Here is a 14,576-nt window from a genome sequence, read left to right as displayed (position 1 = left end):
GTCACTTATTTAGAGGTGCTCTTCGTAACAGTATCAATCTATTTTATCACAGACTTCAGTGCTAGTTTATGACATACAATCATGGTCGTTATTGACAAGTGAACTTCATATATCCTTTTACAGATTCTCATCTAGAAAGGCCTCCAATGCAAAACTGTGGATCACTTGGAAAGGGCTGTGGACCTCTGCTCTGATGAAAGGGCTGTGGACCTCTGCTCTGATGAAAGGGCTGTGGACCTCTGCTCTGATGAAAGGTCTGTGGACCTCTGCTCTGATGAAAGGGCTGTGGACCTCTGCTCTGATGAAATGTCTGTGGACCTCTGCTCTGATGAAAGGGCTGTGGACCTCTGCCCTAATGAAATGGCTGTGGACCTCTGCTCTGATGAAAGGGCTGTGGACCTCTGCTCTGATGAAAGGGCTGTGGACCTCTGCTCTGATGAAAGGGCTGTGGACCTCTGCTCTGATGAAAGGGCTGTGGACCTCTGCTCTGATGAAAATGTAAGTCGTCTTTCCGCATTAAGGGAAAGGGAAAGAGGGATACCTCGTCCGTTGTACAACTGAATGCCTTCATCTGAAATGTGTCTTCCGCATTTAACCCAACCCCTCTGAATCCCAACCCCTCTGAGGTGCAGGGGTCTACTTAATCGACATCCACGTCTGGTTATTGACAATTTTAAGAACTCACATGTATTATTATCTTACAGACAACATGAATAAGATGGAGCAGCCGGTGGACAATACTTTGAAATCATCCCAAAAGAGAACATCCCAACAGTTCAGTAGCCTAAACGATGAGTGGTCAAGGATTTATTTCAACACTGGACTTGACTCTATCCCAGCAGTCTTGCCCTACGTTGTCTCCACAACTAATAATCTACAGCCCTCTGGTGCTGATAAAGTTTTGGATCATCCAAACAGCTTAAAGATGGAGACCACATTGGAGCTTGCAAAGAAGACCACTATTGGAGAAGCTGAGAAGACCACCATCAACAATGACACAGAGATGGAGATAGCTACTGGGGACAACACTGCTGAAATCGTCACAGTGGAGACAAAGCCCAAGAAAACTGATAGGCCGAAAGAGCTGAAGACAAAAATCCCTTGTCTATTAGCAAAGGTTGGAAATAAGAACGGTGGCCGTGTTGGTGAGAATCTAGGGGTGAAGATGCGACGTCTTCCACAACGCCACAACACATGGACAACCCTACAGGGGAGGATGTAGAACACAGAGAAGAGGGTGTCATAAAGAACTCAGCCGGAGAGACAGAACCGCTTGCTGCCTGCAGAAGGACTCATGTCTCCTCGCGCATGACCAAACAAAGAAAACCCATCAGAGAATCCCATAGAACAACACAAAAACGTTACAAAAACTTTTGACCCAAGAACAACTTTTGTAGTCTCTCTCCAATCCAAATCCCATCGTAGTGTCTCACCTGACCCATTTGATGATTACTTTTTCGATTATCCTGAAGCTCAGAACTCTGTATTTAAACTAGACAGGGCAAACCCATTGGTCGTAGATGCCACAGAGGACAAGGGCACTAAAACTAAAGGTCGAAAGACTTTTGTGATATCAAATCTTATGATTTCAAATGAGCCCACATCTAGAAAGGGCAAGAAAGCATTCAGAGAAAGCAGTAAGACTAAAGCACATCCTGTCATAGTGGCCCATGAATTGGATATTGAGGCAGAAGATGATGCATTCATTCTGTCTCGGTCTCTCATAGAAGAGGAGTCTCATTCTACTGAAGGGTGCACAGCCTATGTAGACATGGATGCCACCCTGCCTGCCCTCCGGGGACACATACAGCTCTTCCAGTGCTGTGAGACAGTCCACAGCCCGGAGCAGTAAGAGACCTACCACAGTGAAGGGGAACGTTTGTAGTCTCGGTGAACAGGGCAGCTCCTCCGCGAATAGTACAATATTATACAATGCATTCAAAGCTGGGACCGAGAGATTGAAAAACAGCTTCTATCTCAAGGCCATCAGACTGTTAAATAGCCATCAGTAGCCGGCTACCACCCGGTTACTCAACCCTGCACCTTAGAGGCTGCTGCCCTATATACATAGACATCGAATCACTAGTCACTTAAATAATGGAACACTAGTCACTTGAATAATGTTTAAATACTGCTTTACTCATTTACTCATGTATATACTGTATTCTATTTTACTGTATTTTAGTCAATGCCTCTCCAACATTGCTCGTCCTAATATTTATATATTTCTTAACCCATTCTTTTACTTTAGAGTTGTGTGTATTGTTGTGAATTGCTAGATATTACTGTACTGTTGGAGCTAGGAACACAAGCATTTCGCTACACCCGCAATAACATTTGCTAATTATGTGTATGTGACCAATAATATTGTATTTTATTTGATGCTTGGGCAGAAAAGCAGGAGTGCACTCCTAGTACAGTGTATGACTTTGTCACTGAAGAACGAACAAACGGTCAGGGATTTAAGCATAGTGGAGCATCTCACAGACCCAGATCACTGTCAAGCTGCTGGGATGTAAGCATAGTGGAGCATCTCACAGACCCAGATCACTGTCTAGCTGCTGGGATGTAAGCATAGTGGAGCATCTCACAGACCCAGATCACTGTCTAGCTGCTGGGATGTAAGCATAGTGGAGCATCTCACAGACTCAGATCACTGTCTAGCTGCTGGGATGTAAGCATAGTGGAGCATCTCACAGACCCAGATCACTGTCTAGCTGCTGGGATGTAAGCATAGTGGAGCATCTCACAGACCCAGATCACTGTCTAGCTGCTGGGATGTAAGCATAGTGGAGCATCTCACAGACCCAGATCACTGTCTAGCTGCTGGGCGCAAGACTACAGACTCTGTGGTTCAAGAAACTCAGGCCGCCTCTAAACGTGCATGGTTGGCTACCCAGGAAACTTGCAGAAAATTCGGAGGATCCTAAAAGGCTTGTGTGTTGAGGAGTAAACGCCCCCATTGGACTCAGGTGACCCCACTACAGTTGCTAGGGAGCAAAAGACCAAGAAAGCCAGGAAAGAGCAGAGTGCCAAATGAAAGAAGAAGAATGGAAAGAAGGAGGACTCTGGTTCCCCTGTGAAGCAGAGGAAAGCGTAGAGTCTCATACATGGGGGTTATTTAGAGAACAGAATCCAAAACCCTCATTCTTATCTCAAATCAACGTGCTAAGTAATAATCAATAACTTGACTATTGAATGTTCTTCTTTTTAACAGCAAAATGAGACGTGGAGATAAGTTCTCAGATACTAAGTTCCTGAGTTCTCCCATTTTTAAAGAGAACAAGAAAAAAACTATAGAAAAAGTACACACAGTTTGGAGAGCCTTCATTTCTGTTAGTTGACTGTTGGAAATGTTATTTAATTTATTATTAGAGATGTTTTTAGTAACTATTTATTTTTTTTTTTTATTTTTTTAATGTCCTTTGTTGATTTAGCACCCCCTTTTATTATATTCACGAAGGAATAAATACTTAAATAAGCCAACATGTAGATGTATAGTTTGAAAATGTTTTTTAACGAATTGGGTCAATTAGCTATTGCATGGGTGTTCAACTCATCCTTAGGTGACGGACTGTACCATCTGCTAATTCACTGTATGGCTGTATCATATTATGGTTAAGTGCTGACCAATGCACCTCTCCTTTTGTTTCTAACATAATCTGGACCCGTGTTGTTGGAGTTACTGACTGGAAGCCCTGTTTGAATTATTCAGAGTAGGCTGTTCAGCTGAGAGGATAGTGGTTTTATGTCTGCTCCCCTCTGCCTCTACTGTACACAGCCTTCCTACAGACAGGTGCGTTTTTAGGGTTTACTTGAAAGGTTGTTTGTGATTTTGTGCTACACTGCTATTCTTGGGTGAGAATCCAGAATTTTGTATGTGTGTGGTGAGTACCGATTGCTTTACAATTAACGTCTTTCTTTGTAACAAATGTGGATTGAATGCATTGCTTAGAACACCAATTTGATCATATCATTCGGATTCGAATAAGACCCTATTTCACCAGGCACAGGCTACATAAAATATTACGTAAATCAACGGTGACCTACTTAGGTCAACATCTCATTTTGGAGATGAGTCGTGGAAAAAGGTTGCGAGGCCAAAGCATTAGCAAAATAAGTCTAGTCCTACTTACAGTATAACCCCCTTGCTGTTGCCTTGCTTTAGCACTTCACCATTTTACAAACACCTTCTGTGATTAGGCTGCTTTAATAAAAAGCTTGGATGACCAAATGTGTGTTCTGCTAGCTTGTCACATTCCGTGGCCTCTGTGTGGGGCCAGAGAGGTGTCGGGTTCAAGACTGCCCTGCAGCATGCACTATGTCTTACTGTGGCAAATTAACCCCAGTTGAGGTAATTAAGCAAATAGACTTGCACTATCATGCTTTATCATTACCTGTTCATTTCTCTCCATACCGATCCTTTATCTAGAATGCAACTTCCTCCTTTTTCCTACCCTGGTCCCAAAGATCTGTTTGTGTTGTCATGCCAACTCCTATGGTCATTGAAACACAAGACGGCACAAACAGATCGGTGACCAGGCTACCCTTTTCTATTGAGCACCTTTACATTGTATTTCCAAACCTAGTTCTGTGTAGGCTAGTGGACCGCCAAGGACCTATCCCTCTTCATGTGCATGATTAGCGCTACCTCAGAGAAATGGAGACAATGCGACTGAGAAGAGACATGAAGGCCCTTCTGTGAGTTGCTTTCTGTGGATGATGCCATTATAGATGTAGAGCAATGACATAGTATGAGTAGAGGAAATGAAATGGCTTTTTTTTCTTCCTCAGGAGCCTAAGAGTTTTATGTTTTGAACAGGGGAGATTACATTGGTCAGAAACTGAGAGAGAATGGCTTTGACCCCAAGGGGAAGGGATCTACTACCATGCTGGATGACCTGGTAGGAGTCTCAACACATTGTTCTGGAGTGTACCATCCCAATCCAGCAGTCAAAGATGCACTCTCCAACTTTTGTATAATTTCAACCAGTCATTTTAAAAGTGGTGCGCATTAGGCAAAAGCGGTCCCCATTTAATTGCTTTATTTTTTGCAATTCATATGTGTTACTAATTTGCTGTACTTAAACTCCTGGGGTGCTGCACAGGGTTCGCACAAGGTACTTCCAAGTACTTGAATTTGGCACTGAAAATCAGACATTATCTCAAGTCGGTATTTGAAAAGTACTTGAATTGAAAGGAGAACAGATAATGAGCAAATATGTTTATAAAAAATATTAGAAAAATGTATTGGTCTTGCGAATTAATTTCCAGCCAGACCACCAAATTTAAATTTCATCACGTGTTTTGCGCTTGATGCCAGGCGAACACGCTCATTCCACCCACTGCCAGGCAGGTACAGAACTGACTGATTAGGCCAGCAAAACATCAAATCGATAGCTAAAATGTCGGGCAAATGTATATTCAATTATGCCTTTTGTGCTTTTGGAACATTTCTTGGATATTTTATTTCAGCTCATGAAACATAGCACCAACACTTTACATGTTGCGTTTTATATTTTTGTTCAGTATAGTTTACCCACCTTTTCACCACTACATCACTGGACCCTACCAACCCACACCGTGTAAGGTGCAAAAAAATGCGTCAGACTTTGACATTGCGAGTGTTGATGACACAAGTTTACTGGAGAACTGAGACGAAGTAGAGACTCTGGACAGGGTGGATATTCATATAATAAAAAAGCAGTTTTATTCAGAGGTAAAGATATCTGATACAAGCATGCTTGGACTCGTTCATTCAGCTCGTAAGGAACCTGCAGACAGAGCCCAGATAACAGAAATACATAGTCATTTTATACAGCACAGAAAGTAGGTAGAGTCTGGTAGATCTGGTTTTCTGGTTGGTCCTGATCAGGTTGTTGTCTTCTCAGATTGGTCCGGATGAGCTGTGCGTCATCCTTCTGAGTCTTGCATCAAAAGTTCTTTGTTACCAAATGTTCAGCTAAAATAGGAGATTAGGTGTGTGCGCAGATGTTCCTATTTAATCGGTGTTTATGAAAGGTTTATGTCAGCCCTCTGTCCTCGGTTATGTGTGTGTCTCATTATCTCGTGGAATGCAGACCCAAGCACTCTTGCTCAAGGCCTTTCCTGCCTTATCAGTGTTTATGAATGTTCTGTGTCAGCCATCTGTCTCTGGGTGTGTGTGTGGGTCTCAATTTCTGCTTATGAGTATGTGAGAAAACCTTGTTTTTAGAAAGAAGTTAGTTATAACAATGTAATAGCAATATGCTTGTGTTATTTAAAATGGTATTTATTACATGAGCATGGGTGAAACGGCCTTGAAGAGCCATCGGGGGAAAGACACAACGCAGCATCCTGCGCTGGCGCCAGTTCTACATTGTGACTTTTTTCCCTGCAACAACCTCCAGAGCATTTTTGCCAATCCACTCCTCCACCGGGCGCCCGCGATATTCTGCTTTATTAAGCGTCAGCTGTGTTCCTGCGGTTCACACATCCCACCCTTCCCCCGGCCGGAAGCGAGACGTTTTTTTGTAGTAGTAGTAGATTCTCCAAATGCCCAATAAAAACAGCAATTAAGCTGGAATTGTGTAGTAATACCAGTAGGCATGACCCCAAACTCCTCTTATCACTACTAAAATTACAACATCAGAAGTACTGATTTACCACTCATGTATGTAGCAACGTAATATTGAGGAGAACTTGTCAGGTTAGTGATGCCTACTGAGTTAGTTTTAATTTTTTTATGAGGTTATGGTGATATACTGCCAGCTGGTGGAAACTAGAAACAATTGCATAATATTAACTATTACAAATGGATGGTCCTTGAAAAAGTACTTGAAGGTCTTTGAATTTGACTTGCCACTGTCTGTACAAACCCCCAGTGCATCTTTCATTTGGGATGTTTTATACAGTTAACTGTCCACTGGTTGTGTTTATATGATTATTTCAACATTGTTAGGAGCCCTGTACTTTGTGCTTCCAGGCTCATTATGACTTGGCCATAAGTGTTGCGCTTTGGTGGCTGGAGAAAGAGGAGGGGCATGATGTGATAGACAGAGACGTCGTGTAAGTACATTGATGAAACAATGACTTCTAAACACAACAACACTTAATTATGTCATAACTGTCATGTCTCGTGTCATGTCTTGAGTAACCTTGTCTGAGACCTTGTGTAAATGGAGCTGGTTCTGTGAATCACACCTGTGTTGGGTAACCTTGTCAGAGACCTGAAGAGTTCTGCTGACTTCTTTACCTAATATATTGGTTTAGCATGCCAGGTTACTGTAAATCACTTTATGACCACTGATAATATAAAAATGGTTTTATAAATAAAACCTTGTTTGACTTTGTTGTTCCCTGTAGTGGAGTGGGTAGCCCAGGGTATAATGTGCAGTACCCCAACCTTCTTGAAAGAGAGGCAATGATCCTCTCTTCCTTCGCTGGGATGATCCTGGTGAGTAGCCGGGGAACTGAGGAATGCCAGGGGCTTGGGAGTCTAACACGGTTCAGTCTGTTGTGTCCACGACCCTTAGACCTTTCCCTTGTTACTTAAAGTACGAATGACCAGTTTCCAAAGAGGCGTTTGGCAGAGTTGGGGAGTCTACTACCACGGCTCAGTCCATAGTGTCAATGACCATTAAAGTGGTTGTGGGGCTGTTGGAACTGAATCTGATGGTTGTCTGTTGTATTTAATATGAGCTTTAGGTTAACCTCCTCCCTTGTAACTACACAATGAATCACCAGTCTCCATAGCCTTGCTCCTCTGCGGCTAAACTTTGACTTAAGTCAGGTGCAACAGTATATACTTTATATTTCAAACTGGGCAGCATTACCTAGTCCATGACCTTTCCCCTGGGTTGACCATGTAACTGGCCCTTTATGACTACTGTGATTGAACTGTTACTAACTATATTCCCCCTCGGCTCTAACCTCTGTTCTGCTGTCCTCTCTGATCCAGAATAGCTTGCCTGTAGAAGACATTCTAGCCCTCTACAGCACCAAACCATCTGCCGCTTACCTCCACCAGCATTCCAAGGTAGACTGAGTTAAGAATGCTGCACATTTCTCTCTCCTAGTGTTAGACTAGCCTACTCCTAGACTAGCCTACTCCTAGACTAGCCTACTCCTAGACTAGCCTACTCCTAGACTAGCCTACTCATAGTAGAGCCTACTCATAGTAGAGTCTACTCCTAGACTAGCCTACTCATAGTAGAGCCTACTCATAGTAGAGCCTACTCCTAGACTAGCCTACTCATAGTAGAGCCTACTCCTAGTAGAGCCTACTCCTAGACTATCCTACTCATAGTAGAGCCTATTCATAGTAGAGCCTACTCCTAGACTAGCCTACTCATAGTAGAGACTACTCCTAGTAGAGCCTACTCCTAGACTAGCCTACTCATAGTAGAGCCTACTCCTAGTAGAGCCTACTCCTAGACTAGCCTACTCATAGTAGAGCCTACTCCTAGTAGAGTCTACTTCTAGAATAGCCTACTCATAGTAGAGCCTACTCTTAGACTAGCCTACTCATAGTAGAGCCTACTTCTAGAATAGCCTACTCATAGTAGAGCCTACTCATAGACTAGCCTACTCATAGTAGAGCCTACTCCTAGACTAGCCTACTCATAGTAGAGCCTATTCCTAGTATATTCTAATCCCACAGCCTAGACATGTAGCCTATTCCTAGTATTGCCTAATATTATATCCTAGTATAGCCTAATGTTATAGCCTAGTATATCCTAATCTTATAGCCTAGCATAGCCTAATATTATAGCGTAGTATAGCCTAATGTTACAGCCTAGTATATCCTAATCTTACAGCCTAGTATAGCCTAATCTTACAGCATAGTATAGCCTAATCTTACAGCATAGTATAGCCTAATCTTACAGCATAGTATAGCCAAATCTTACAGCATAGTATAGCCTAATCTTACAGCATAGTATAGCCTAATCTTATTGCCTAATCTTACAGCCTTGTATAGCCTAATCTTACAGCATAGTATAGCCTAATCTTACAGCCTAGTATAGCCCAGTATAGCCTAATCTTACAGCCTTGTATAGCCCAATCTTATAGCCTAGTATAGCCTAGTATAGCCTAATCTTACAGCCTTGTATAGCCCAATCTTATACCCTAGTATAGCCTAATCTTACAGCCTTGTATAGCCTAATCTTATACCCTAGTATAGCCTAATCTTATAGCCTAATTTTATAGCCTAGTATAGTCTAATTTTATAGCATAGCCTAATCTCATAGCCTAGCATAGCCTAGTATAGCCTAATCTTATAGCCTAGTACAGCCAAATCTTATAGCCTAGTATAGCCTAATCTTATAGCCTAGTATAGCCTAATCTTATAGCCTAGTACAGCCTAATTTTATAGCCTAATCGTATAGCCTAATTTTATAGCCTAAATTTATAGCCGTGTATAGCGTAATCTTATTGCCTAGTATAGCCTAATTGTATAGCCTAATCTTATAGCCTTGTATAGCCTAATCTACTGTAAGTCGCTCTGGATAAGAGCGTCTGCTAAATGACTAAAATGTAAATGTAATCTTATAGCCTAGTATAGCCTAATTTTATAGCCTAATCGTATAGCCTAATTTTATAGCCTAGTATAGCTTAATCTTATAGCCTAATTTTATAGCCTAATTTTATAGGCTAGTATAGCCTAAATTTATAGCCGTGTATAGCCTAATCTTACAGCCTAGTATAGCCTAATCTTATAGCCTAGTTTAGCCTAGTATAGCCTAATGTTATAGCCTAGTAAAGCCTAATGTTATAGCCTTGTATAGCCTAATCTTACAGCCTAGTATAGCCTAATTTTACAGCCTTGTATAGCCTAATCTTATAGCCTAATCTTACAGCCTTACATCTTATAGCCTAATCTTACAGCCTAGTATAGCCTAATTTTACAGCCTAGTATAGCCTAATTTTACAGCCTTGTATAGCCTAATTTTACAGCCTTGTATAGCCTAATCTTACAGCCTTGTATAGCCTAATTTTACAGCCTTGTATAGCCTAATCTTACAGCCTTGTATAGCCTAATTCTATAACCTAGTATAGCCTAGTATAGCCTAATGTTATAGCCTAGTAAAGCCTAATGTTATAGCCTTGTATAGCCTAATCTTACAGCCTAGTATAGCCTAATTTTACAGCCTTGTATAGCCTAATCTTACAGCCTTGTATAGCCTAATTCTATAACCTAGTATAGCCTAGTATAGCCTAATGTTATAGCCTAGTAAAGCCTAATGTTATAGCCTTGTATAGCCTAATCTTACAGCCTAGTATAGCCTAATTTTACAGCCTTGTATAGCCTAATCTTACAGCCTTGTATAGCCTAATTCTATAACCTAGTATAGCCTAGTATAGCCTAATGTTATAGCCTAGTAAAGCCTAATGTTATAGCCTAGTAAAGCCTAATGTTATAGCCTTGTATAGCCTAATTTTACAGCCTTGTATAGCCTAATTTTACAGCCTTGTATAGCCTAATTTTACAGCCTTGTATAGCCTAATCTTACAGCCTTGTATAGCCTAATCTTACAGCCTTGTATAACCTAATTCTATAACCTAGTATAGCCAAATGTTATAGCCTAAACCTACAACCTAAACTTGTCTCAAGTCTTCAATTGTTTTTTTTACCTGTCTCCTCCCCTTCATCTACACTGTTTGACATGGATTTAACAAGTGACATCATAGCTTTCACCTGGTCAGTCTATGTCATGAAAAGAGGTGTTGCTAATGTTTTGTACACTCTGTGTATAGCCTAATAATCCCTACAGCCTAGACATGTAGCCTAATCCTACAGCCTAGACGCATAGCTTAATCCTACAGCCCAGATATAGTCTATTCTCAATGTAGCCTAATCCTACAGCCTAGACATATAGCTTAATACTACAGCCTAGATATATAGCCTATTCCTAATGTAGTCTAATCCTACAGCCTAGACATATAGCTTAATCCTACAGCCTAGACATGTAGCCTAATCCTACGGCCTAGACATGTAGCCTAATCCTACAGCCTATACATGTAGCCTAATCCTACAGCCTAGACATGTAGCCTAATCCTACAGCCTAGACATGTAGCCTAATCCTACAGCCTAGACATATAGCTTAATCCTACAGCCTAGACATGTAGCCTAATCCTACACCCTATACATGTAGCCTAATCCTACAGCCTATACATGTAGCCTAATCCTACAGCCTAGACATGTAGCCTAATCCTACAGCCTAGACATATAGCTTAATCCTACAGCCTAGACATGTAGCCTAATCCTACACCCTATACATGTAGCCTAATCCTACAGCCTAGACATGTAGCCTAATCCTACAGCCTAGATATGTAGCCTAGTCCTACAGCCTAGACATATAGCCTATTCCTAATGTAGCCTAATCCTTCAGCCTAGACGCATAGCTTAATCCTACAGCCTAGATATAGTCTATTCCCAATGTAGCCTAATCCTACAGCCTAGACATGTAGACTAGTCCTACAGCCTAGACATAGTTTAATCCTACAGCCTAGACATGTAGCCTAATCCTACAGCCTAGACATAGTTTAATCCTACAGCCTAGACATATCGCCTAGTCCTACAGCCTAGACATATAGCTTAATCCTACAGCCTAGACATAGTTTAATCCTACAGCCTAGACATAGTTTAATCCTACAGCCTAGATATAGTCTATTCCCTATGCAGCCTAATCCTACAGCCTAGACATGTAGCCTAGTCCTACAGCCTAGACATAGTTTAATCCTACAGCCTAGACATGTAGCCTAATCCTACAGCCTAGACATAGTTTAATCCTACAGCCTAGACATGTAGCCTAATCCTACAGCCTAGACATATAGCCTATTCCTAATGTAGCCTAATCCTACAGCCTAGACATAGCTTAATCCTACAGCCTAGATATAGTCTATTCCCAATGCAGCCTAATCCTACAGCCTAGACATGTAGCCTAGTCCTACAGCCTAGACATAGTTTAATCCTACAGCCTAGACATGTAGACTAATCCTACAGCCTAGACATAGTTTAATCCTACAGCCTAGACATGTAGCCTAGTCCTACAGCCTAGACATAGTTTAATCCTACAGCCTAGACATGTAGACTAGTCCTACAGCCTAGACATAGTTTAATCCTACAGCCTAGACATGTAGACTAGTCCTACAGCCTAGACATAGTTTAATCCTACAGCCTAGACATAGTTTAATCCTACAGCCTAGACATGTAGACTAGTCCTACAGCCTAGACATAGTTTAATCCTACAGTCTAGACATAGTTTAATCCTACAGCCTAGACATGTAGCCTAGTCCTACAGCCTAGACATAGTTTAATCCTACAGCCTAGACATGTAGATTAGTCCTACAGCCTAGACATAGTTTAATCCTACAGCCTAGACATAGTTTAATCCTACAGCCTAGACATGTAGCCTAGTCCTACAGCCTAGACATAGTTTAATCCTACAGCCTAGACATGTAGACTAATCCTACAGCCTAGACATATCTGTGTGGGAACGGAGTATGAGGGGTGTAAAATATAATTATATGTGTTGACTGAACATGTAGTTAGTAGGCCATCAGCCTCAGTGCAGTGTTATCTGGTCTGTAATGATCTGTGCTGCACTGGTGTCATGCAGTGCTACTCTGTATGTACACACTGTATGAATCACTGAATTATAAGACATTAATTAGCTATCAGATAGATTTTTCTATTAAGGCTTTAAGACTTTGTCTGTTCCCACAGAGCACCATCGTTCATCCCTTTACCTTGTCCTACCACCCGCTTGCAATGCTGGGCTCGTTCAAGGCCGTGGACCACTCCAGGAAGCATAGTATGTCTGTGTGTGTCTTTGTGTGTGTGTGTGTGTGTGTGTGTGTTAATCGTACACTACTATTTGTTAACACATCTCAACTATGCCAGTCTCCCTCTACCTCTCTCACGTCAGACTGTCCATTCCTTACTTGTGTTTACAGTAGGCTATGAAACAAATGATGTAAGAACCCAGACCCTGACCTGTAACTTTGAATGTTCTCTTTCAGCCCAGAAGTTGAAGTGGTGGCTGTCTGTGCAGGGTAAAGGAGGTGCTGCCTCTGCTGTACAGAGGGCCTTGGTGCAGTCCTCCTCCTCCTCCTCATCCACATCTAACACCTTCCTCAGTGTGAGTGGCACTCATAGACAAATATTATATTCACATATTGTTTATATAAATCATTGGTGACATAAGCATGTACCCATGTATGCCATTTCAGCCCACAAAGCTTATGTTTCACCCTTTCTGGCTCTGAGAAGACTTTACATGTAAAGCAGTAGTGAATTTGACCATTTCAACAAACATTCCAACCTTGTGATCAGGGACTCTAACGCCACCTTGTGTTTTGAACTGGAACTCCTGTTTACTGTCCATGTTTTCTGTCCCCTGCACAGGTTAGTGGTGAGTCCTTAAAGGAACAAACAGAGCATTATGAAGGCTAACAAGAGTCTCTACATGATTAAGGAAATTCCTATCCTGTGTTATTATACTGTTATTACAGGGTATCAACCCTCCAGTGTGTTATCATACCTCTAGTGGTTTTCTCTAAGTATCAATCCTCCAGTGTGTTATCATACCTCTAGTGGTTTCCTCTAAGTATCAACCCTCCAGTGTGTTATCATATCACTAGTGGTTTCCTCTAAGTATCAACCCTCCAGTGTGTTATCATACCTCTAGTGGTTTCCTCTAAGTATCAACCCTCCAGTGTGTTATCATATCACTAGTGGTTTCCTCTAAGTATCAACCCTCCAGTGTGTTATCATACCTCTAGTGGTTTCCTCTAAGTATCAACCCTCCAGTGTGTTTATCATATCACTAGTGGTTTCCTCTAAGTATCAATCCTCCAGTGTGTTATCATATCATTAATGGTTTCCTCTAAGTATCAACCCTCCAGTGTGTTTATCATATCACTAGTGGTTTCCACTATATTTGGTTTAACCCATCTGTAAGGAATCAAATGTTTCACTACACCATATACATTACTGTACAATTACTATACACTCTCTGTAACAAATAAAATATGTATTGCCTATGTGGAAAGCAGGCATATGTCCTGTGTTAAAGTGTTAATTATGTGAACATGGCGGTATGGGATGGTGGAACAGGTGCCGGGGTGTGGACATGAAGCTAGGATTAGGGTTAAGCCGGGGGTGTGGACATGAAGCTAGGATTAGGGTTAAGCCGGGGGTGTGGACATGAAGCTAGGATTAGGGTTAAGCCGGGGGTGTGGACATGAAGCTAGGATTAGGGTTAAGCCGGGGGTGTGGACATGAAGCTAGGATTAGGGTTAAGCCGGGGTGTGGACATGAAGCTAGGATTAGGGTTAAGCCGGGGGTGTGGACATGAAGCTAGGAGTAGGGTTAAGCCGGGGGTGTGGACATGAAGCTAGGGTTAGGGTTGAAGTTATGGCTAGGATTAGGGTTGAGCCGGGGTGTGGACATGAAGCTAGGATTAGGGTTAAGCCGGGGTGTGGACATGAAGCTAGGGGTTAAGGTTAAGCTGGGGGTGTGGACATGAAGCTAGGGGTTAAGGTTAAGCTGGGGGTGTGGACATGAAGCTAGGGTTAGGGTTGAAGTTATG

At 41.9% G+C, this 14,576-nt stretch overlaps 1 protein-coding gene across 4 annotated transcripts; it reads left to right on the top strand.

The window, feature by feature from the left end:
• The first annotated feature begins 3,699 nt into the window (after positions 1–3,699).
• LOC129817024 (uncharacterized protein C2orf80-like) lies at positions 3,700–14,046 on the top strand. Of its 4 annotated transcripts, XM_055872009.1 has the most exons (9): positions 3,721–3,796; positions 4,590–4,701; positions 4,823–4,904; positions 6,965–7,047; positions 7,345–7,435; positions 7,940–8,017; positions 12,710–12,797; positions 13,006–13,124; positions 13,391–14,046. In XM_055872009.1, exons 2-9 carry the CDS (start codon positions 4,661–4,663, stop codon positions 13,436–13,438), a joined length of 630 nt encoding a protein of 209 aa, XP_055727984.1. In that variant the 5' UTR covers positions 3,721–3,796; positions 4,590–4,660; the 3' UTR covers positions 13,439–14,046. The 4 variants fall into 4 exon arrangements, with proteins under 4 accessions (XP_055727986.1, XP_055727984.1, XP_055727983.1 ...); XM_055872008.1 differs by lacking the exon at positions 3,721–3,796 and having other exon boundaries at positions 4,386–4,701; XM_055872012.1 differs by lacking the exon at positions 3,721–3,796 and having other exon boundaries at positions 4,387–4,701; positions 4,795–4,904.
• The last annotated feature ends 530 nt before the right edge of the window (positions 14,047–14,576 follow it).

This window comes from Salvelinus fontinalis, chromosome 19 (assembly GCF_029448725.1).
Source record: "Salvelinus fontinalis isolate EN_2023a chromosome 19, ASM2944872v1, whole genome shotgun sequence".
Taxonomy (NCBI): domain Eukaryota; kingdom Metazoa; phylum Chordata; class Actinopteri; order Salmoniformes; family Salmonidae; genus Salvelinus; species Salvelinus fontinalis.
The sequence above is the reverse complement of the archived record's forward strand: the minus strand, read 5'-3'. Positions and strand labels throughout refer to the sequence as shown.

What these genes read in the sequence shown, in the direction of transcription:
- LOC129817024 (XM_055872009.1), top strand. Translation starts at nt 4,661, where the DNA reads ATGGAGACAATGCGACTGAGAAGAGACATGAAGGCCCTTCT. An exon ending in CTACCATGCTGGATGACCTG is followed by an intron (nt 4,905 to 6,964) that starts GTAGGAGTCTCA and finishes TTGTGCTTCCAG; the next exon opens with GCTCATTATGACTTGGCCAT. An exon ending in GGACCACTCCAGGAAGCATA is followed by an intron (nt 12,798 to 13,005) that starts GTATGTCTGTGT and finishes GTTCTCTTTCAG; the next exon opens with CCCAGAAGTTGAAGTGGTGG.